The following is a 25,233-nucleotide window of genomic DNA, read 5'->3' on the forward strand; positions in this document are numbered from 1 at the left end:
CACCTATTGTACTTATTTCTCTCAAGGCAGTTGGAATAATGTTGGTGTCCCTCTAATCCAGGAGTCATTACTTTCTGAATACGAAGACTATGGTCAGTTCCAGCTGGAAAGTTCCTATTTTTCTTTGCACGTACACGACTTTATCAGTTCATTGATCAGACCAACGTATGGCGCTTGTCGTGTAGCAGGAAGGGAATCAATTTCCAATTGGAAATATGTGCATATATCTTGAAGGAAAGAAATAATGAAACGAGTAAGCTTGTTCGTGGCATACAGTTGACAGAGGTTGTATGTGTCATACAAAATGGGATGACTAAGCTGGCACTCTTGAATTATCTTGTCATGAGCTGAGGAGTATGCCATTTCTTCATCAATGGCTGGTCCATCGATCTCTGCTACCGATCCGCCTGTTTGATCTTTGCTGCTGACCTTGAGAAATACGACTTTATCTGCCGTGGTGATAAAAACTCGCCAACAGCAAATCGACGCTCTCCGTTTTCATTTTTAGCGCGACGCATGTCACTCGCAACTTGGGATGGATCTTCTTTGTAACCAGTCTCCTGGCCAGGTTTGAACTTTTCATCGAGATAATTCTTTTGGTTTTCGTTGAAATGCTTTGATTTCTTAGACGCCCTCAGTGCCCAGCCTTCCGAAAGTTTTGTCGAGCTTGATATCAGTACAGTAAAGCTGGCCATTTGAGGTTGTGTGCTTGTTCCTTCTGTCAGCGTTTGCACATAAAGTATCTTTGCTTTTATCAATGAGGGTAGTTTTCTCTTCTACTATCCTGATACTATCTCTTATCAAGGTGGCGGTCAGGATGGAATTCTGATGTATACTCACGTGACCCCCACCGGAACTGAAGTGTAGATGTTAAAGCATAAAGCTTTTGAGACTGTTGCAGAGTCATGCTTCGATCACCTTTCCGACAAGACTTCCCATGTGGAGCCCAATCCGATGGACAGGAGCATTTTTTTTAATTGCATAACCATCTAGTCCCGAAGTCATCTCTATGTCTGTGACAAATTGAAAGTTCTTTACGGCTTTCCTCGACTTCAAATAAACCTGAAAAAGCGAAGTCGTTTACTTGTTCACTCAGAATGATAGAAATACAAAGCAAAACAAACAAGCAAACCAAACAAACAAACACACACACACAAACAAAAACATAAGACAACGAAACAAACAAACGCAATTTCATATCATGGGAACTTAGTTTAGTGTAGAGGGTGCGCAATTCAATGCAAGGCCCGGCCCTCCCCCAGACCCATTTCGTAAAATAATGTAAATATAATGGATCTTATTTATAATGATTATATAATATGTGTACTTATTAAATAAATGAATGAATGGATGAATAAATAAATAAATAAATAAATAAATGTATAAATGAAGGAATGAAGGAATGAAAGAAGGAAGGAATGGATGATAAATAAATAAATAAATTGTAGGCATGGACCAATGCTTTATATTTCATGACAAGATATAATGCTGTTTAGCATCCTGTTGTCTTGGATTCAAGCGTTTATGTGGATTCAAGAGATAAATCTTAAAGCAAAGATAAAATCAAGGGCGTTGAACTGTATCACGTTATAATCTCATTGATCGTAGTGCAAAATATAAAAGCGGGACAAAGAGGGATACAGTATTTGCCTTTGCTAAACATTCTTGACATCTTTGATAATGAGATATTTACCTGCTCTGGCGAGAAGAAGAATGAACTCACTTTTCAGCTGAGCATCATGGCATTTATATGTTTTAAGATGACCTTGGATGTCTCTTTTGCACTTAGGAAGGACTATGCATTTACTTTCTCCACTGGTCTTGCGGGAACTACAAGAACCACCAACGAGCTCGGAGTAGCGACATGTCGGCATTTTAGCAAACGAAGCAATTTCAAACGATGCTGAGCAAGGAAGGGGAAGGCTAAGATAAGCATTCTCACACTCATGGGCTTCCTGTGCGTAACGCAATCACAAAAGGGTGCGAAATGAAACTGACTATAAATGGTTGTTACAGAGTTTTCCTCCCGATCGGTCACTCTTTTTAATCCTAAATTAAGGGGAAGGGGGTTGGGGGGACAATATTGCATGAAAAATATTGTCGACGTTCGAAATATTTAATATATTCAAGTTTTATTGAATCCATTTCTTCCACTTCTGAGCGATTTATTATTCCTGATTTTCGCTTCTTTACATCTTTAAAGTTGTTTGATAAACCTCTTTTGGAATTGATAATTAACCACGCTGCAGAAAACGTTTTTTACCACCTAATCATCGTCCCAAAAGAATGACAGTATATCTAAATAAACTGCTAATTCTGGAAGATTAGTGAAGTGAGACAAAAAGTGAAGCAGACAATTAAAGAAACACATGGTTGAGTCAGGTCTTCCTCAGACTTTCTATCAACACTTACTCATTTATCCTATCAACGTCACTCTTCCTTAGTAGGGACAGTTTTTGCCTTATACTGTGAGTGATAAAAAAAGGAAATTATTTTATTTTTATTTTTACCTCTTAGCGCAAAGTTATTCAAAGATTAAACTTACCAAGTTGAATAAACATGTAATGTAGTTTTGACGCGCAACACAGTTAGGCGACAAACATCCAGCCTCTCTTAATTGACAAAGACAATTTGCAGGGAAATTTGCTATAAAAAAACCTTTCTTAAATTTGGAGGGAACTTTTAGAGTTTATTGATGGAATAACATGACAGAATTACCCGCTACAAAGAAATTTACAAAAAGGTACATTTAATGCGACTCCTGGGAAGAAATTAACAGCTCATGTGACAGAAGAAGCATGGAGTATTCGCATGTTAAATAAGTGAACCTTATTACTGAGAAAGTTTCAATGAAAAGGTCTATGTGATTGCAGCCTGGCAGGCGCTTTCAAGACAAAAATATATCTCGTTACATGCAGTTACGAGTAACCTGAAGAAAAAGCGAAGAAAGTGATTATTGAGTAACGAAATTAAATGATGAATAATTTTGTTTGACAAAGCATTGTCTCTCGTTTTCAATAAATGCGCTCTACCTGAATAAAATGATTGTTCGTCTGAGCGACGAAGGATTATCTATCGTGCTATAAAATATTAACATTCGCAGATGTTTTGTTCTTACTTCGTGTTGATAAATCATAGCTGAGGCAAAAGAAGGCTTTAAGAAAAATGGTTCACCATTTTTTTTGTACACAATCGACAGTATTTCCGAGCATTTCAAACGAGTAAACGCGACTGAAAAAGTTTTCATATGATTATTCTGAAAAAAGTAAAGTTTAAGTGATCAACGCTGGGCAGGTGCTCTCAAGACGAAATGTTTCCTTTTGCGATCATACGTATTCTGAAGGAAAAAACTAAATGACTGCAGAATGATAGCGGAAAAAAATCTAACCGAAGATGGAGCACCCCTTCTTTGGTAAATAGATTTCAACCACAATCCATCTACTACTCAGCAGTTTACGTTCTCCTCTCCATCATAACCAGTCTTGGGAATTCTCTTATCTTTGTTGCCCTTCACAAACTCTTGCATCGTTGTCTGGCAACAACTGACCTGTTGGTTGGCATTTTTAGCCGGTCTATCATGGCTACTTACTATATGTCCTTGGTTCACGAACACTGGAGTCTCTGTCGATACGCAAGGGACGCAGCCTACATAAAAGGGTATACATTATGTGGAGTGTCTTTGTCAACGATGACGGCCATAAGCGTGGACAGGCTTCTAGCCCTGATGTTGGGGCTCAGATACAGACATACTGTAACTTTGAAGCGCACATATCTCATTGTAGCCATCTTTTGGGTTTGTTGTATTTTTTAAATTACCGCATAACCTTATGGCTTGGCCGTATAGGCATATCACTATATTTGCTAACCTCAATCATCTTGTACACAAAGATTTTTTGTAATCTCCGTCATCATCGGACTGAAGGATGTGGATGCTTTATTCTTACCTCGTTTTGAAGCAAATGACAAAACGAGGTAACGACACGCAAACGAAACTGAAAGTGTTGAGATCAAAAGAGCTTGCACTGAATCAAATCAATAATTAGGATATCCTTTGTAACTCTCCTGAATTACTTATTTTGTCCAAGGTAAATGCCAGGCATTGCTTGCGAATTTTTTGTGAATTCGACAGCTGTAACTTGTTCAAACAAGCTTGTAGCTAACACGAAGCGGCAATACAATTAATACACGCCAGAATAAAGTGAAAGTTGGCAATCGTCGTCACTTAACTGCAGGAACGTCTTTCATTGTCGGAAATCAGAGAAAGTTCGAAAAGATGAGGAACATTTGGAGAAGGAAATCTCAACTAAAAAAATTTCAAATAAAAGTATTTACCTTACACTCAAAAATCTGATACAACCATGCGTTCTTACCTCTGTCGCGGAAATGGAAGGCACCTTTGACTATTTTACGTCCTTGCTTCCTCAGTCCGTCATGAAAATGTTGCAAAGTCACTAAGACAGAGAAAGTATTAAGAAAGACTCGAAAGCTATGTCATGGAACGGAGAATCGCAACGGCGCGTTGTGAAAATGAAACAGGGAGTTCCTTGGCCCATAAATCTGTGCAAGCTTGAAGCCGGAAATGCTCTAACTGAAATTGAAAGAAGAGCCCACATATGGGCGGCTGTCACCGCCAAAAATACAAAAATAGAATTGGTTTGTAATAACAGATAGAGTCTAATTGTCTTTTGGAGAACGATTTATCTTATCCTAAGAGATTTATTTCAAATACAAATGGACAAGTCGCATTTGGTGAAATGAAATATACAAACAAAAAATGGTTTATACAATTGAGGAGCTGTGTAGCCAACCTTGTTGAACTGATTCAATAAAAACATGAGTGGCCAAGTGTTAACTGAAATGGTTCAGTGTCGAAATGACAAACGGTTCAGCTAACTGTACTTTGGTTCAGTAACTTGACAAAAACGGTTCAGAGTGGTGTGAAATGGCCTAGGTTATCGGCAAATGGTTAATCGTAGCCGCAATGGTTTAGTATCGCATCAATCTACTCACCGTAAAGTGAAATGGTTTAGCGTGACCCCAAATGGTTTAGCGTGACGACAAATGGTTTCCTACAAACCGAAATGGTTTCGTGTTACAGCGGTTGGTGCAGTTGGTTTACGCCGTAACCGCCAAAAATACAAAAGTGAAATGGAAAAGCCAAGCTTGAAATTGAATAGGATAAGAATCTCAAGGACGCCTCAAAACTATAAAAACTATATAGTTTTTAGGCGCCCTTTAGTTGTAGTTTCGTCGTCTTAAAACAATGAATCGCTTCATTACGTTTCCCAGCTATGGTTCTTACTGTCTAGACGGTAAACGTGCTGTCGCGTAAAATGATGCATTTTATTTGTATTTTTGTTATTCCTTTTGTTCCGAAATATCATTTACTTACTGATATTGCGGCAAGATGATGAGGGTATAAATTTATTCGCTAACAAGCTAAAATAGACAAATGTGAAAAAGGTTATTACCGGAGTGAGGCTCTTTGAGTCCAGTGGACAAGGACGACGAGGCTCCGGAAAAATTTTTTTTTTCCTGTGGTGAACATCGAGGGGACGGCGTAGCGAATACCTCGTTCTGGCGAATTTCGCGCCAAATTGGATCTGAATGACGTAGCTTGTGACGTCAGACCCCACATAGACTGTTTCATTTCAAGCTTGACTTATTATTGGCGGTTACGGCGTAAACCAACTGTTGTAACACTAAACCATTTCGGTTTGTACTAAACCATTTGTCGTCACGCTAAAGCATTTGAGGTCACGCTAAACCATTTCACTTTACGGTGAGGAGATTGATTCGATACTAAACCATTGCGGCCTACGATTAACCATTTGCCGATAACTTAAGCCATTTCACACTACTCTGAACCGTTTGTGTCAAGTCACTAAAGTACAGTTAGTTGAACCGTTTCTCATTTCGACACTGAACCATTTCAGTTAACACTTGGCTACTCGTGTTTTTCTTGAATCAGTTCAACAAGGTTGGCTACACAGCTCCTGAATTGTATAAACATTTTTGTTTATACAATTCAGGAGCTGTTGTCATTTGTTGTCTTGGCCAGATTAGTATTATTTTTGCTGATTTCCGTATCTGTGGCTGATCTATTTCGGGGCAGGCTGTCATGATGGTAACGCCAAAACCACCTGTAGAAGAAAAAATATAAGATAAATTGAGAGGTTACTTGAGTCAATTTTTGTGGGGCATCTGCCGTTGGCCTTTCAGAACCCCTATCCCATCATAGTCTTTTCTGTGGCTAATTATCGACCCCATCTTAGTCACTTTTGGTAATACGCGCTGGTAACGACCTTCGAACTGCGAACTTTCCGTCATTTAATCCCTACTTTCTTAGACTTGTCTTACCCCCAAATTTTCGAAAATGTGCGACCGCATTATTGTAATTAATTCTGTTGAAAATGCTATAGTCAATAGTCAGTTCGGTCGTGATCGAGACCTATAACTAGGAAGCGCACCCCACGGGGTGGTCATACATGCAGCTGTGCTTCTGCTACGATCTACATACAGCCGGAATACACAGTGCATGTTCTTGTAGTAAAGTAACTGAAGCTTGAAGCGAACCTCGTAAGTAGTCTTCATTAACATCCTGAGTAATTTCTTTCTCAGCTGTTTCAACGTTCACAAACTGGAACTTCAGTTGAAATCCTCTCTATAGCCACTAAAGATGTGAAGAAATGTTTGCTACTAAATTTCTGTCTTAACGCTATCATATAAAAAGATGACTACAACAGGTAGCAGTAGCCATCAACTCAACTTAGCCTGAATTACATTTAATATATATGCTCTCGACAAATGGGGTTAAAAACAGAAAAAAGCAGCATTAGGGTCTCAATGCGTGACTTTTGTCACGAAGCATCTCCATTCCTACGAGTTCTCACGTGGTCTCGATATCGAGTCACGCACTCCTTAAAAACAGACATTCTAAAGCAGGTATTTACTTTACGAAACTCTTTTTAACTCGCATTTACTTTTGTTTTTCACAAGTTTCTTTGCGGAACTTTATTGTTTCTTGCTTAATGGAGTGACAGACTGTCACGCACTAACGTAGACACCACTATTATAAAGTATTCACTAACATACAACTAGCGGCGTGTTGATTTGGTGTTGCACTCAGGCAGAAATTATTTGGCTGCGTTTAAAGACTAATCTTTTGCCGTTTAGAACAGACTGATGGAAATGTAGACTCCCCAACAGCAAAGAAATTTTAGATTAGATTAACACCATTCCAATTTTCGTGCGTAGGAATCGATGACTCACGCCCGAGATTCTTCTGATTGACACGAACACTCATGGTGCCACTTGGAGTTAGGTGCTTTTCAAGTTGAAAGCCGTTCACTGCAACGATTTTGCACTGTAAATATGTGCATTGAGGATGCGCAAACCTTTGAATCAAACTCACCTTTTATTGGTTTAAACACTAAATTATTTGCGTTTGAACGTGTACGTAACAAAAAGTGCAAGCGAATAAAAATATAATGAGTCTCAGTAATAAAAATGAAATGAAATTGGTATATTAGGATTTAAACCCGTTTACATGTTAAGGGAAACATCTAAGAAGTAACTAACAATTTCGCTTGAGACACGAAAACACGAATATTATGTCATGTGCTTTTCTTTCTTTTTTTTGTACACACATGGGCCACCAACATTCCATAGTAACAGCAAGGCAAAGCCTACAGCCCACAGTTTGATGGATCTTTTGTTTTGCCTGTCTTCGTTTGGAAGAGGCAGGTAATAGCTTGAGCGGTGCAGGAGTGATGCATACTCGTCTATGTCCACACGGGTTGCCATCGTAAAATCTCCCATAAATATTCGTTCAATCACTTCGTTGTTGAAACACAATACACTGATCTCTCCTTAAAAACTTTTGATCCTTTACTGAATACTAAGGGATAAAAAAGAATCAAAGCAGAACTTTTTAGATATACGTCGTTAGTTTCGCTTCATAATAAATGGAAATGGTTGTTTTGATAGGCGCGTATTATATTCAGCACCCAATTATTAAGAAGCACTTAACGACAACGATTCAATGCTGTGTAGTTTAGGAATTTTTCATAACAGTAAGCCGTGAAGACTACAACACCATCGTACTGAATGAAAAAGTTATGAAGTAAGAGGGCTCTGAACTTTGAGAGAGCAAAGGTGCTGAAAGTTTATTGTGTAAGAGTTCTCTGTGTTAAACTGAGAAAAAAATAAAAAAGATCAGCTAATGCGAATTCCTACCTGGTCCGGTAAATAGGGCAGTCATAGCTGGGCCAGTTATTTTGCTAAAAAAAAACTAATCCTAATGTCCCAAACAAACTTATCATTTTAAAGGACGAAGAAAGACGAGCAGCGAAACAACACAAGAAGCACAACATGAGTTCTGTGCGTAAGCTAGAAATGGTTTTCAATTTTTTAAATGCCGTTTCAGGGTAAACATTACGGAACTGATCACTAAAATCATATGATTGCTTTCCAAATATTAAGTCATTATTTTAGAGAGCAAAACTAAGGTTATTTCGTCTTTATTAGGAACATTCAGCTGTCACTGCACTTGCAAGTGTGTTTCAGAAAATTCAAAAGGCTTCATTAAAATCAAAAATAATTTTTTTTCTTACTTGATATAACTCCAATGTTGTGTGTTTAAGCGAAAATCTCCAGGTCTCTGCAGTTTTGGTGAAACTTTTGCAAGGGTCTGCTTAGGATCATGCTTATGACCACAAGCACTACGATAGCAATGACCGAAAAATCAGAATGACCAGTAATCGTCCGTTTTACCTTTGCGGCTCACACCAGTCATTGCCAAGATTTGTGTCACAAAATGCGTCCCTGTTTCATGAATACAATTTCAATTGCTGACGCATTGAGAAATGAGAAATTTAAGGGCCTAAAATAGCGTCCACGTTAATCATCTGACAGCAGACTTGTAGTTCAGTGAGCTGAGCTTAAAGAAAATCAATTTTGATTTCAATGCGTTCATTCGCCGTTAAGCAAATTCATAAATCTATTCAGCTGGTGTCTACAAATCTTCATTTAAGGTTTAACAGTCAAACTGTCGAACTGAACTGTCAAATCGAAATAGAAGTCAAGCTATCACACGAACGAAAACGGATTTGAAGAGAATTTTGGCAGCTCGTTGAGCCCGTTAAGAGCGTCATGTGGAAGAAAATGTTTAGACGGTTAGTGTTTTAAGTACGTGGTATCTCTGGTTTGTTCTGTTTCATTTCACCAAAAAAAAATTAATGCAGAGTCTCGAGTTGACATTAGCTTTCTTATGCAAATATGATACCACTATTAGGATTGGAATCGTTTAAAATGAAGAAAAAAAGAAACAGTTTGCTGATCTTAGCTGAACGTCACGTTAAATGTGAAAGTAGGTTACTGGCACATGTCGAATCCAGTGGCACGAATTCCTTGGTATATAGGAAGGTCTTAAGCGTGGTTATTCTTCCGCGATTATTCCACCTTTGTGATAGCATAGTTCTACTGAGGATGAGGAGGGAGATTTACAACTGTGTAACTGTGTCTTGTTGAAGGTATTGCTTAGTGTATTGATTTCTTTGTATGATTGGCAAAATGGGAGTAAAATTTATTATCTAAAGTAAACGTGAATCGAATTTACATTATTCAGAATTAATAATGATGTTATTGAATGATTTTGTTTCAGAAATATTTCCCGCCTTTAAGAGTTTGAAATTTATAGACTTAATCAACTCGCCATCTCTTTGTCTTCACGTCAAACGAGTCACGACTGCGCTGTAAAATGCTGCGTTTTCTTTGAACGACGCAAAGGTTTTCATCGAGTATTCAATGAACCTTGGAGAAAGACACAAAGCTTGGAACTATAGTATAGCGCTGTATCGTGATGTAGAGTGCAAAACAGGGAAGTATAGTGGTATCTAGCGGTACATATTGTTGTATATCGCTGTACAGTGATGTAAACTGCAGAAGAGTGAAGTATTGTACTATTTAAGGGTACATGTTGTTTTATAGCGCTGTATTGTGATTAAAATCGTGGAAGAGGGAAGTATAGTGCTATCTAGGGGTACTTGTTGCTTTTTATGATCCATCAAATATTTTTGCTCGCGCGCAATTGGTGTAAACGCCGCAAGTGACTAAATATCCCCCAGCTAATACTGGGTGATATCCAAGAATATCACGCAAGCGATATTGCCCAATTTGCAAACCTTACGTCTACCTCGATAAGTCTTCGTTTCAAATTTAATTCAATTCAGTGAGCTGTTCATAAAGATTCTTTCACGAGCATTGCAAAATAATTGAAGGATAAAAATCACAGTAGCCTCTATTTTGCACGAAGATATGTTCGGATATTTGTCCTTGGACATTGTCCCTCGAAGCTCACAGTTTTGGCATCTTGGAATAGATAATGTCCGCGGACAAATATCCACAATTATTTTCGTGCCAAATTGGAGCAATAGTTTATAGAGCGCTGTATGCTGAAAAAAATTCAGTAGAGGTAGGCATAGTACTATTTAGGGGTTCATATTGTTGTGATGCGCTGCACAGTTACTTCATTTTACGGATTTACAGTGCTACTCAGGGGTATAATGTTGTATTGTGCTGTATAATTTTAAAAGTTGCAATAAAGGGATGTACAGTGCTATTTAGGGGAGGAGGAGAGGGGCATATAGGCATACGTATTTGAGGAGTTTGTTCTACAACGTAAGGAGACATGGAGTCCAATTGAAGGACTCGTTTCCAACAAAATGCATCGATTATGTCGCAGAGACTTGGAGGGAGCTCTTTCGTTTTATAGCTGCCACTGTGATGAGAGGACCGAGGAGAGGAAACACTGGCAAGTGAGACTTAAAATTGAGACCCCCTGTGGATTGGGAATGAGTGGAAAGGAAAACTACGATTTTACTAGACATGATGCTAAGAGGACACCATCCTAAAGTGAACAAAATAAGCATACTAACAACTACTCTGGGGAAGTAAGGAGGTATATGAGTTGTAAGAGACCTGACGTTGCGCGAGGATTGAGACGAATGAAAATTGAAACAGACAAGGAGATAGTCGCGTCTAATGAAGCGCGTAGAACAATAAAGTTGAGGGCGATGAAAGAAGTGCGCGTAAAAATGGGAATAAAGGAAAAGTACGATGAAAAAAAGGGAAGGAACAAAAGGAAAGAGAAAAAAGAGATGCACAAATGTGAAAAGGTGTAAAAAGGTAAAAAGGGCGCACACAGGTAACAGTATGAACACGTCCGTCGGCATTCAAAATCGTGTGACAATATGGAGAACGGTAGACAGTGAAAGAGACACAATCGAAGAGTCGACGAGCGTTTGTTAAGTGAGTGGGGGCTTGAAACATGGAATGTCAGTACACTATCAGCTGCAAAGATTATCAACTTGGCGCGCGCGGGTCAAAACAAGCATTGAAGTCCCCGTAGGATCTGTTCTCCCTGCATCTCACGCGAATCCTTAGAATATGGAGACAGACAATGAAAACAAAGGCAGTTTTTGTATTTTATACACTCTCTATTTCTCTTACACAAAAAAGTAAAAAAAGTACAATACAAACTGCATTAAATTGTTCAAGGCATTAAGTAAAGTACGCGCTAAACGGAGACACTAAAATGAACCCATTTATTCCCAAGATTGATCATAACTTAAATTCTCCTCAAAAAATTATTGCACCGACAAACATGGTGTCAATAAGAATTAGAGAAAATCTAAACTAGCGGATCATTTTTCACTAAAAACGTTATGTTTCATCGAATTCTCAGAATGAAGCAACAAAGAAACACATTCTTATCAGTTGGGAGAATTTTTCTTCTGAACTTGGGAGTTAATGAGTTAATGAATAAAAACTAAGGTAAATGGACAAATAGCTTCAACTTTAAATACAAATAGCATCAAAACAATTCACACCAAATACACTGACATTATAAAAAGAATGTTTAGTCGAAATTGTCCCAGCTTGTTTTTAAAATCCTACGTTACATCATATTCAATCATGTGCAAGGTTAACTATTACATTTTATACCAGAATATACCAATGGTAGTTATGAAAATCTGTCAAAAATTAACATTGATTTGACAAAAATTTCTTTTAAAACAGCTGTGATACAGTATACCTTAAACTTTTGACCACATAACGGGTTCTAATTACAAAGCGTGCTCTGAATACCTAAGTATAAATTCTTAAATCTAAGAAAGATATCATGAGACATCTCCAAATTATACTAAGGTAAATTTAAAGCCATAAAAATAATTTGAACAGTAAATTTTCAAAAAAATGCAAGTTTTATCTTGAAGCCCTGAACCTTTTTAACTACGGCCTAGATTTACATTTATTTATAAACATTTTCACCAAAATAATTCCCACTGAGGACTACATGGCTTACTTCAAGTGTTTCCCTAATTTATTGGCGTAAATATTTTCCTAATGAAAACAACAAATTCCATGTCACCTACATTAAAAGTCACAGCAATGGAAACTTCAGTTAAAGTAAACTCTGCTTCGCTATTTCCTTGTTAAGATTACATGGACAATTTCTCTCTGTCGTCGTTCTCTGACACAAACTGATGAGTGTTTGATAAAACGGACTAAAATTGATCAAACTCGTTTGATTGAAAGCAGGCCGTTGTAACCAGCTCTTTGACTTGTTGGAGGCCTTTTTCCTCAGAAATTTCAATTTTTGTTTCAACATTTGTAAGAGTCATATTAGAAAAGTCAAGCGGGCGGAAAACAATTGTAGGCCGGGCCCACGGGACTAGAAGCTGACAACACCCCTGAGAGTAGGTCTAATGTCTCTAACATATGGTCAGTAAATTCAACAACATCATCTCTGATGATTACTTCTTCAAATTAAGCTTAGAATGGCAATCTTGGCACTGATGGAATTAGATTGCATTAAAATGGATTGAAAAAAAGTTGAAAATAATAATCAATTTTTTTGTAAAGATAATTGCAAATTGCAACAAAGTAATTTATGACGTAGAAAAACCATTAAGATCAATTCACATATGGCTGCGAATTTTGCAAATCACATTTTTGAAATTAAAATTTCGCCACCTTTTGCAAATGACAAGCTGTTTCTTTGCTTATCAAAAGCTTAGAGTATCAACGTAATTAAAACCCGGTGGACAAGCTCCTGGTTGTGTACAAGAAAAAAACCTTTAAATTATTTTATACATGACCGATTGCAATAAAGGAATAGATCTGAGTGTCATTTTGGCGAAACGAAAACCTCGTCGTCGCCTTCAACAACTTCAGGCAATAATAACAGAAGCCTTGTTGCATCTTGTTCTCTTCGCAAGCATCTAAATTTGTAAAGGTAAAAAAATAACAATTCCACTGAACAAAATATACTGAAATAGTCTGTTTTATTTCTTCACCAAAGTAAAGTCACACATCTCAAGTTCCATTTAACAAAAAAGTGAAAAGTAATGAAAAATAGCCAAAAAGCGCCAAAATAGAAAAGAATTTAAACCTTCCAAGTTCCTGCGTCATTCATTTTGAGATGAAATAAAAAGTTTTCATTTATGCGATTTCATATTCAAACTTTCTCTTTCCTTTGCCATGAAGTCAAGAGTGACGTCATCTCCAATCAGCAAAAAGGGCGCCCAGTGTTTGATGTCGCAGAACTTGTCTGATTCTCTGAGGCTTTTCATGGCCAGGTTCAGTGACTTGCTTGCTGGTTTACCTCCTGCAAGTTGTTGATAAAAGTATTTCATGAATTCAAGAGTAGCCTCGTCATCAATCGCCCACAGGGACACCACAATAGACCGAGCACCAGCCCCCATAAAAGCGCGCGCAATGCCAACCACACCTTCAGCCTTGATCTCGCCCCGGCCGCTGTGGCAGCAACTAAGCACAACAAGTTTGGCCCGAAGTTGAGCATTCAACACATCTCCAATTGTTAGAATGTAATCCTCCTCCGTTGGCACAGTAGATATTCGGTGTGGGTCAGGTGTAAGAGCAATTTCGCCAGTTTCCATACATCCGTGTGCCGCAAAGTGAACTAGGGAAACGGAACTGAGTCTTTTCAACACCTCACGTTTCGTGGCCTGACTGCCAGTGATTGGCGTGATATTCAGAATTTTTCCGATCATTTCTACTTCTTTTTTAGCATACTCAAGCTGCTCGAAGACTTTCTTTCCCTCGCTGTTAGTAACCTCGGATACCCACGGATCTCCGACAAGTAACGCACCACTGCTTTTGTGATAATCATCTGGGCAATCGGCAATGAGTCTAAGACTTGCTAACGATGGAGCGACTCGGATTGTGAACGATTCACACAGGTATTTAGAATTTTCATCCTTCAATGCAGCGTAAGGAGCGATCCACAGGGGTCCATCAGGAATAATGAGTAGCTCATCCCCTTCAATCAAGTCAGCCACTGGCTTCATAACGATATCATACAAAGTGCTCAAGCATCCGTCTTGTTGGATGTGAGGTTGAGGCCTGGCTTCTTTGGTTTTCTCATCCACTTTTGAACGGCCCTCCCTCAAAGCATCTAAAGATCGATTCTCGCATCTCACATTAGAACGAACACCAAGTTGTGTATAGACACCGAGCATGAACGACTCAAAGGACAGGCTAGATCTACTATTCTCTGAAACAAAACCTTTGAGTTTACTTAGTCTTAAGTGAACTTGTTTTCCCTTGGACACAACCCAAAGATTGACGTTAGCTTCGTCCACTGCCTGAAAGACAGTGTTGGATGGAACGTTTTTTAAAACTGCGCAATCTTCATCTTCTCCCTTGTGGTGACTTGTTCCACCACAAAAACTGTATTCCATGAGGTCGGTCAGAGCTTGAGCTCGTCCTTTCTCAGCAACAAATAAGGCTTCATCTACATTACCTTGTTCTACGAGAACTCTCCAAAAACCCGTATACGCCACTTGATGCTGATTTCGAAAATTAACTTTCCACTCATCTTTAGATATTAGAAGTACTCTCAAGGAATTGAATAAGTTTATGCTAGCTTGGTAATGTTCAACGGCTTTTGGCAGTCTACCTTGTAACTCAAAAACCATTCCTAGTGAACAGTAGGCCATTGCCTCCGAGGATTTGTCTCCTACTTGTTTAGCTATTTTAAGATCTAGGTTGAGGTACTCTATGGCTTTTTTGAAATCACCCAGACGGCGATAAGCATTGCCAAGATTGCCATAAGCAAAACCCTCCCCATGCTTGTCTCCTACTTTTTTAACTATTTTAAGAACTAGGTTGTAGTACTCTATGGCTTTTTTGAAATCACCCAGACTGTGATAAGCATTGCCAAGATTGCCATAAGCAACACCCTCCCCATGCTTGTCTCCTACTTCTTTAGCTATTTTAAGATTTAGGTTGTGGTACTCTATGGCTTTTTTGAAATCACCCAGACTGTGATAAGCATTGCCAAGATTGCCATAAGCGTTACCCTCCCCATGCTTGTCTCCTACTTCTTTAGCTATTTTAAGATGTAGGTTGTGGTACTCTATGGCTTTTTTGAAATCACCCAGACTGTGATAAGCATTGCCAAGATTGCCATAAGCGTTACCCTCCCCATGCTTGTCTCCTACTTCTTTAGCTATTTTAAGATGTAGGTTGTGGTACTCTATGGCTTTTTTGAAATCACCCAGACTAAAATAAGCATTGCCAAGATTGCCATAAGCGTTACCCTCCCCATGCTTGTCTCCTACTTCTTTAGCGATTTTAAGATGTAGGTTGTGGTACTCTATGGCTTTTTTGAAATCACCTAGACGGTGATAAGCATTGCCAAGACTGCCATAAGCGTTACCCTCCCCATGCTTGTCTCCTACTTCTTTAGCTATTTTAAGATGTAGGTTGTGGTACTCTATGGCTTTTTTGAAATCACCCAGACTAAGATAAGTATTGCCAAGATTGCCATAAGCAGCACCCTCCCCATGCTTGTCTCCTACTTCTTTAACTATTTTAAGATGTAGGTTGTGGTACTCTATGGCTTTTTTGAAATCACCCAGACTAAAATAAGCATTGCCAAGACTGCCATAAGCGTTACCCTCCCCATGCTTGTCTCCTACTTCTTTAGCGATTTTAAGATGTAGCTTGTGGTACTCTATGGCTTTTTTGAAATCACCCAGACGGCGATAAGTATTGCCAAGATTGCCATAAGCAGCACCCTCCCCATGCTTGTCTCCTACTTCTTTAGCTATTTTAAGATGTAGGTTGTGGTACTCTATGGCTTTTTTGAAATCACCCAGACGGTGATAAGCATTGCCAAGACTGCCATAAGCGTTACCCTCCCCATGTTTGTCTCCTACTTCTTTAGCGATTTTAAGATGTAGGTTGTGGTATCCTATGGCTTTTTTGAAATCACCCAGACTAAGATAAGCATTGCCAAGACTGCCATAAGCGTTACTTTCCCCATTCTTGTCTCCTACTTCTTTAGCTATTTTAAGATGTAGGTTGGGGTACTCTATGGCTTTTTTGAAATCACCCAGACTGTCATAAGCATTGCCAAGACTGCCATAAGCGTTACCCTCCCCATGCTTGTCTCCTACTTTTTTAGCTATTTTAAGACGTAGGTTGTGGTACTCTATGGCTTTTTTGAAATCACCCAGACGGTGATAAGCATTGCCAAGACTGCCATAAGCGTTACCCTCCCCATGCTTGTCTCCTACTTCTTTAGCTATTTTAAGATGTAGGTTGTGGTACTCTATGGCTTTTTTGAAATCACCCAGACGGTGATAAGCATTGCCAAGACTGCCATAAGCGTTACCCTCCCCATGCTTGTCTCCTACTTCTTTAGCTTTTTTGAGATATACGTTGAGGTACTCTATGGCTTCTTTTCCCTGATTATAGACATCTATGACTTTCTTGACATCACCTGAACTTGCACTACCGTGGTCATGACTAATAGGATCTCTTTCCTCCATGGACTTATTTCCCACTTCACTGACAGCCTGAAGTCTTAATGACGACAAGATCCTATTGTTTTTGTCATTTTTTTTTATGTTAAGGGTGTGTAAAAATGTGGAAAAAACAAAAATGCATAAAATAAATACATATCTTTAAAACTTTTATTTGTCCATAGGAAAGCACAACGAAAGTTTCTGAGTCTCTAAGTAGAGGCAAAAGGTCGAAGGCAAGAAAATCTGCATAAGATATGTAAACATTTAAGAGCTTTTTGTTCTGGCTTGTTTTAGAGAGATCATCTACCCAAGTACTATGTATAAACTGGATGAATATTAGTCTTCTAACCCTTTAACTCCCGTGAGTGACCAAAAGAGAATTTATCCTTACAATAGCAATACAATATCAATCAGATAAGCGTTAAGAGTAAAAAAAATATATCAATTTCAAAATAGTTAGTTGATGCAATACTGAATTCTCTGTACTAACATTACAAGAATTGTATGGTTGACAGTAAGGATAATTACAAATTTGTGCTGGGAAATTAAAGGGTTTTTTAAACTAATGTACCAGTTATTGGCATGGATAGTAGAACTAAGTCAAATTGGCTAAAAAGGATTAATTTCATTAATAAGTCATGAGGTAATAACTTCTCCTAAGTTTTTAATCACACACACTTAAAGTATATGAGCTGACAAGTTCCCATCGTAATTAATACCCTTCTTTGTATTTTCTCCCTTGAAAGTATATGAGCTGGAAACTTTTTTCCATTATACCCACGGTTAAAAATGAAAGATTCCTTCAAAGGATAGAGCTAGTCCCTTATCACACCAAGTGATTGCTTCTTCAAATCTCTTCAATTCAATACAAGCAGTGGCTCCTGAAGGCAACAACACAAAGAAGCATACTGTTACTGTAGCTCAATTCTGAGAAAAGAACCTGAAACCATTGATATCATTACAGACCAGAAGAAAAAAAATACAAAACAAAACAATACAAAAAAACTGAACGGAAACTCGAAAAGCTCACCCTGTCATACCGTTAATACCAATTTAGGTACATCATCGGGCTTTGATGACAATGATGAAAAAAATGTGCGTTTCCTCACGCTCGCCACGTTTATTCTTTGGAAATTTTTTTTACTGGAGGGCGATGTCGCTTAGCTTGGCGCGTCTTGACTCTGGCCGACGAAAATTATCCAGGTGAACTCCATGAAAATCTAGTCAAATGTTTAAAAACTTTGTCTACCCTTGATTTACACGCAGAAAAAAAAGGAAAATCCCGAACGGTATTTCAAAACACTTTATTCATTAGTCAATTTATGAACTGTTTCATAGCAGCCCGAGGAAAAGAAAAATTGAAACAACCGGCGTATCGGTCAAATGAATTCCAATTTTTTCAACAAGGAGTTGGCAAGTTCATTTTTCCTTGTAAATTAAGGTGGGGGTCATTTTTTTGTGACAGCCGATCAAAGATAGACATCTCTAAACGTCTCTGAAACTCTTTTTAAAGAGAGCGTACACTTCCGGTCATATTTTCCTCCTTCTCGCAAAAGCGCAACAGACATTGTTAATCCTATGTAGTGTAGGTGTATCAGTTGTATTACGTCTTCATAGTGATGCCATATAAGAAATCGACTGTCTAAAAATCCCTCAATTCAATCTAACACTCGAATTGATAAAGTCAAGATGGTGCAGTTGTCTTGTTCATTTGCAACTAACTGTAGAACCAAATGTTACTTTTCTCGCGCTGGCCAGGGACGGCAACATCTCATACCTCTAAATTCGTGGGTATACAGCTTAAAAAAAAAACATTTTAGAGACCTCGTTGTATCCCAAACATGCGTTTCGTCCGAGGTGGAGCCTATTCTAGCGCGTATTGGCTTATTTGGAGATTACGAAGGCCGTGATTTCACGATGTACCTCAAATACCGTGCACAACTTGGTGTGAGGTTCAGACCTTCGGGTTCGTAAATGCCAGTTTCCTCCTCATAAAAATCGGAGACATAAAGTGAGAGAGAGATGAATCTGCAGATGGCAGAAGAAATCAAAGCTGGTGGCGAGTCTTTCTAGTGGCGGCAAGGTGAATGTAAACCTAAATGGAACGCGTACTGTAACTGCTATCTTAGAGTCGACAATGAATAAGGAAGAAGGGCAAGAAGAGCGCTTATCTGAACATCAGTTTTCCTAACTGGTGATTTGTGACTGAGATGAACTTTATATCATATGATTGTGTGGGTGAATGTAAACCTAAATGGAACGCGTACTGTAACTGCTATCTTAGAGTCGACAATGAATGAGGAAGAAGGGCAAGAAGAGCGCTTATCTGAACATCAGTTTTCCTAACTGGTGATTTGTGACTGAGATGAACTTTATATCATATGATTGTTAGGGATATGCAGGTACTATAGAGGCGCTCACATAGATAAAGGTGGGCGATCCTCCGTCTGACTTAAGAACTGCGACAAGTTTATAGCGCAGACCAACTGGCACAGTTTGAAGCACCTCAGGGTCTCACTAGGCTCATCACATTAGAAACCTTCAACAAACTAGTCGTAGAAGCGGGTGGTTATCAGCAACGCGCACAGATTTCTGAACGCAGGTCATCGTGAGAACTATACCCAATCCGTCATAGACGGAACAAGAAAACGAGATATTCGTGCTAAAAGAAGGATTTATCAAGACGTTTCAGTCATTGGCTGCCATCCAAATGTGCCCTGACAAAGACAAACACAGTGAAGCCGACAAAAAAATTCCGCCTGGGAAAGATCAAGAGGAAATGGACTATGAACGGCTTGCCATTCTATAAGGGACTGCTACGTTCGAGGTCGGACCTCAGGTAAAAATTCTGACGAACAATCCCTAACTAGCCAAAAGGACTTTGGATGGGCTCTTTGGAAAACACAAAAACAGTCACCTTTTCTCAGAAAGCAGGGAATTATCTCCTAGACGTGTGCTGGGCAAGGGAGGAAACTAGTAAGGCAACCGCCTCTAATGTGATCTCCCAAATATCGAGAGAGTTTAAGAGACAACACCAGCCATAAATGTTGTCTAAGACTGACCGGTTGATACAGCAGCAAATCGCTCGATACTTCAGCCGGTTATCTGCTGTAACAAAGATTGGTTTATTGATGAGGTCCCCCTCTGTAAATATGAATGAGGACGGAGAGGCCGATGCCAATGATCTAGCTTTAGAATTCGAAACTGACCGAACAAGGCAGAAGATAAAGAGGGACCTTACAAAATTTAGACGAAGACTGCAGGAGAGGGTACAGCTGCTATTAAGTTAAAAAAAAAATAGACATTCGCATCTCACTTTCCTTTCATATTTATTGTCTTTGCTCACGAAAACAACTGGCTATGTCTTGGGATTTCATCAAGGGAAATTTGCAGGAAGGCTACTCGTCAAATTACTGCTGGCTCATTCTTATTTAAAAATTTTACAAGTCACGCAACTAAACGCCGGCAACACTCGATTTAGAGAGATGTAGATTTATATGTAGTGATAGAATTCTTGAAAAAATATGCAGATATTTTACGATCGAAGCAGGTAAATAATCATAGAGATCTGCAGATTATTCTGAAATTGTTATCTAGCAGACAGCATGAACAAAGCGCTTGAATAATTCCTAGGGAGAGTCTCTGGGTCACACAACAGATGTTAGCATAGCGGAGTTCTGTATGTAAATGTTCGATGGCGGTAAGTAACAACGTCAACACTATTTTAATTTTATTTTCGGGATAGAAGCACAGTTTTTAGTCCGATAGAACAATTTATATTTGCTCTCGAGCGAGAGCGCAGAATTTCTCGTCTGTGAAAGCCGAAGTTGTAGCACACTGGAACATGTAATAATGTCAGCCAACACGCAGCATGTGACTTTAAAATCTCCTAAAATGAGCAGTGATGATGATAAACAATCAAATTAGAAACTGATCAATATTTTGTGCCGTACAAAAGCCATATCTGCTGATTTTAGCAAATCTTCCAAGTAATAAACGACCGAAGAAAGAAACGCTACGATTTTCCCATTGATTTTTCGTCTACATTTATCTCGAAAGTTTTTCTCGAAAGTTTTTCACAATTTCGCCTTTCTTGATCAATCATCTTGTATAAAAAGAGCTAAAAAATGTAGGTTTATTTTGTCATAGAGCAAGAATTGCGTGACAGGTGAAGTTGAGAGAAACTTGTCACAGTCGCAGATTTTAAAAGGCATCCAAGACAAAAATACGGTAGTGCCCAAACATTTTTTTGATGATTTTCAGAGATGAAATAATGGGTTATAAAGGGTAATTAAGATTAGTGTTGTAGCTTTCTGGCAACGGGAGATATTTGACCTCAAAGTTGTAAAATATTTAGATGAATCGAAAAATCTAAAAACACAGTCGTATATTTGCCTCTGTTGATTAACAAGCCGTCAATCAAATTAACTGATACTCGCAGCAGACATTAACTAAGGATGTAAAAATGTGTGTGCAAATTCTCAAAGTAATCAGTTAAATAACATCGCAGTGAGAGCTTCATACATTTTACCTATTTGAAGCGATTTCCTTGGTGAAAACCAAGAAAAACCGGGGGGGGGGTGGTCTATCTCCCCCCGGAAAAAAACCAAAACAGAAACCACTTTGTCGTTTTGAGTTTTGTGGTGGACCCTTTAAACTGGCAAAGTTTCATTGAAATCGGTGAGATGGCATGTAGCACGACCGCCCGGTGCTCTCGTGGACACGCTCTTAACATATCCGACACCCGTGACTCATTTGACTTAAGGAACTAAAATATTCATGCTGAAATTTTGCTTTGCATTCCGCATTGAGTTCCTCACCCTGTTCAAAATAATATTCTCATCATGATTAATGGAAAGTAATGGCGTAGCAGTCAAGAGCTGGATTCAAATGTACATCAGGGTGGTCTCGACCTCTTAATTAAAGTCCATTGAGACAAGATTGAACTCTATTTAACCTCATTTAACCTTGGAGTGTTGAGTTCTTTTTTTTATTCTTATTATTATTATAGTATAGCTAACATATCTAACCTCTCACAATTGCCTTGAAGAAAGTTGGATTTAACTCAATGGCTACTTCTGCATCCCCTAGTGAATCCTGGTGATTTCCTGTTATTGAAATAAATATCTCTGATTAGCCATACATGTTGCAAACCAACTACCATTACTATAATTTTGAGAAAAACTTGTGATGCTCGTTGATATCTGGGGTAAGAGATTACTTCTTTGTATATTTGAGAGGCCAAGATAAGATGTAAATTTTTCCGGGCATGCATTCAAAATTATCACCTTTTTCAGAAAACTACTACTGACAACTCTATAGCTTCAAAATAGAAAAAAAATGCATATTAAAGCTCTCATCATCTTACCAAGTTTAAAATGTGCAATAGCCCTGTTGTTGTGCAGTTTGGCTTTCAGTTCTTTCTCGTTGCAGTTCATTTTAATTCCTTTGGTGTAAAAATGAATAGCATTGATGAAATCTCCTTTCTTGAAGGCCTCATTACCCTCATCTCTATAAACATCAGCTGTGGCTGCAAAGAAAAAATAAAATTAAAAACAGGTGTCAAAGTCTGTTGTCGTAGTTAACAATTATTAGTGTGACAGTTTTTATTCAAATTCCCTAACGCCAGTCAGGCAGGGTTAAACCCCTCCCCCCCCTCCCCCCCCCCCCCACCCTCTTTGGCTTGGATGAAGATCAAATGCCTGTGGGTTGCTCGAGGAGACTTATAACTTATTATAACTTTGTGTTATTGCTTTGAACTGTTAGAAAAGAAAATAGCAAAAGTTTCTGTGTCATAGATCTTCTCAATTAACAGCATATTGTAATCATAGAAGAGAGTCATGACTGGTCAAATATCCTTTAAAGTGGTCATACAGTGTATGTATCCTTTTCCACATCTGCTTGCATTCTTGAAACTGATCCTGATCGAATAGAAATTTTTCTGACAATTACTGAAGCCGAAGTTGAACCTAGCTCACCTCGTAAAGTGTCCTCGTCAAAATTTGGTGCATTTTCTTTGTCAGGTAAGTCTTCATTTTCACGTGGAACTTTAATTGAACTTCTTCCTGTAGCCATAGCAACTGTTAGAAGACTGATGCTTCTTACAAAGTTGTTCTTTTAAGTCATCCTGGCCTGAAAAAAGGTGATTGCAAATGGTTATAAACATCAGCTCAACATATTATCCAGTTGCAAAATAAATATTTTTTTCCCTTCTGAGAATGGGAGGGATACATAGACACAAAATCAGAAGCCAATTAAGAGCTAATGTCAACATGCATCAGACAAACGGCGGCAAGTCACCCAAATTCGTCTTCTGTCCTACTTTCATATTTTGTAGCCCAATATGTCCTAATAATTGTGGTGTAGGTTTTTTGCGAAAATAAATCTTAGTTTTTGAGAAATGATTTTTTTCGTTGGACCGCTCAAATGTGCAAATTTTCACTCTGAATGCTACAACAATAATAATAATAATAATAATAACTTTAAGTGTCAGTGTATTTTAATTTAAGTGTCAGTGTATTTTAGCACTGCTGTGCTCATTGGGGACACTGTAAATAAGGAAACAAATATCGTAAATGAACAGAAACTCGTTAAAAACCCCAACTGGTAGGAGGCAGACCAGTTGGCTATTTACAAAGCGTGCAGGAGTTGAATTCGGGGCCACCGAAGGCAAATCCATACAGTGGCAAGGAGGAGGACTTGAACCCGGGACCTCCGGCTTACAAGTGCAACGCCCTAACCACTAGGCCACGCTCGCCTCCAAACCCGAGTTGTGTGACCTCATGTAACGAATTTACTTGACCTCCGGTATTTCTGTCGGCATAATCCTTTGTTTTATCAACTAAACTTAATCCCCTGACATTATTGAGGATGGCAAAGAAATATTTATTTTTTGGTAAATATTTTTGTCCGACATACATTTTCTATGTCGAAAAGTAGCATCAAAACAAAGACAGTTTTAGCAATGACCGATATGACAAAATCTACTGAGCTTCTGGTTTTTAAAAGAGACAAAAGGATGGTTATAAAGTTACTGCAAAAATTTTCTTGTGCAATTGTGTTGTTCTATTGTGAGACGAACTCAAAGTCCAGCAAAATTTACTTACTAGCGACTATGAAATATATATGGTGTGCCTACTTGTCGCCACCTTTTATTGGCATATCGAGGCATAAATCACTACAATTTGTAAAAAAAATCTAACGCAACACTCTTACCTAATTTATTTATGATTTTATAAGACCAATAACTGTTTCGGCCATTATATTACGCTTGGGTACTACTTTTTGTCGGGAGCTCAGGTTTTACGTTGTGTTTTCCCCTATCCCAGTTATATTAGAAGCTAGTCACGCAATAATTGATACCAACACAAATGAATAGTTCAAAGCGGGTTGTTGCTTTAACGCTATTGAAATTTATAGTGTTCTGGCAGGAAAGCAAAGCATGATGCTCTGGGAATAAAAACTCTTTGGGGCCTTTTACATGATATCGGAATGAGTTTTGTTCAAGAACGAGTTCATCCCGGTTGTCGCATACCAGAGTAAAATTATTCGAAACAAGTCATTTGTGAATGAGTTTATTGAGGTTTTCATTCCAGTACGAAACACTTATTCTGGACGACCTTTTGTACCTGTGTAAAGTAAACGCGGTACGACACTCATATCTATATCCTCTTTAGGAGCGAGGGAAGCATAGAAAAAGGACGTAAATACTTGTTTTTACTACTTGTTTTTATAATCTAAATAATCTTGCATGTAAAGGCGGCATGAAATTCATTTCATTCCGGAATGAAACCCATTTTTGAATAATGTAAAAGGTACCTTATTGACGGACCATTAGATTTTTGATGCGGGGAAGGGGGGGGGGGGTCTTTTGCCAGTTGCACGATTTGTCTTCTTCCATTAAGCCCGTGCTCGATTTTTTCGGGGGTTATTGCCCAACACCCCAACACCCCCCCCCCCTCCCCCCGCATCAAAAATCTAATGGTCCGTCCCTAAGATGCTATCAGGTCCTACAACTTTTCCTGTGATAAAAGAATTTGGATATATAAGTGTTACTCGCGTTGTTGTTGTTGTTGTTTTTTTTTACATTACCGAGCGAATTTCAAGTGATAATTTCAGGAAGTAATAAGCAACAACAAAAGGATTCTTATCAAAGCGAGGTGCCATTTTCAGTCATACCTGGTCGAACACCTTGAAAACAAAGTACGACACGCAAGCAGTTTACTGCAAATTTGACTAGAAGTGCACAGATCGAGTTCCGGATGCACTTGAAAAGTCTGTTTAACAAATGCAGACGTACATTTATTTTAATCCCTACCAAATTATGTCAAGACGAACAAAACAAAAAAAAGTACAGCCGTCCTGCCTCAAAGCAGGACAGATTTTGTCAGCA

General features: G+C 38.5%; 1 protein-coding gene across 1 annotated transcript in view; it reads right to left on the bottom strand.

Moving 5' to 3' along the window:
- The window catches only part of LOC149038154 (uncharacterized), a 78,801-nt gene extending 56,436 nt beyond the window's left edge, over positions 1–22,365 (bottom strand). Inside the window, exon 1 of the mRNA XM_089186439.1 lies at positions 22,210–22,365. Within this exon, the coding sequence (XP_089042565.1) occupies positions 22,210–22,279 (70 nt within the window). The 5' untranslated portion in view covers positions 22,280–22,365. The remainder of the gene's footprint in view (positions 1–22,209) is intronic.
- Positions 22,366–25,233: the final 2,868 nt, after the last annotated feature.

This window comes from Pocillopora damicornis, chromosome 11, assembly GCF_964200805.1.
Source record: "Pocillopora damicornis chromosome 11, jaPocDami1.2, whole genome shotgun sequence".
Taxonomy (NCBI): Eukaryota; Metazoa; Cnidaria; class Anthozoa; order Scleractinia; family Pocilloporidae; genus Pocillopora; species Pocillopora damicornis.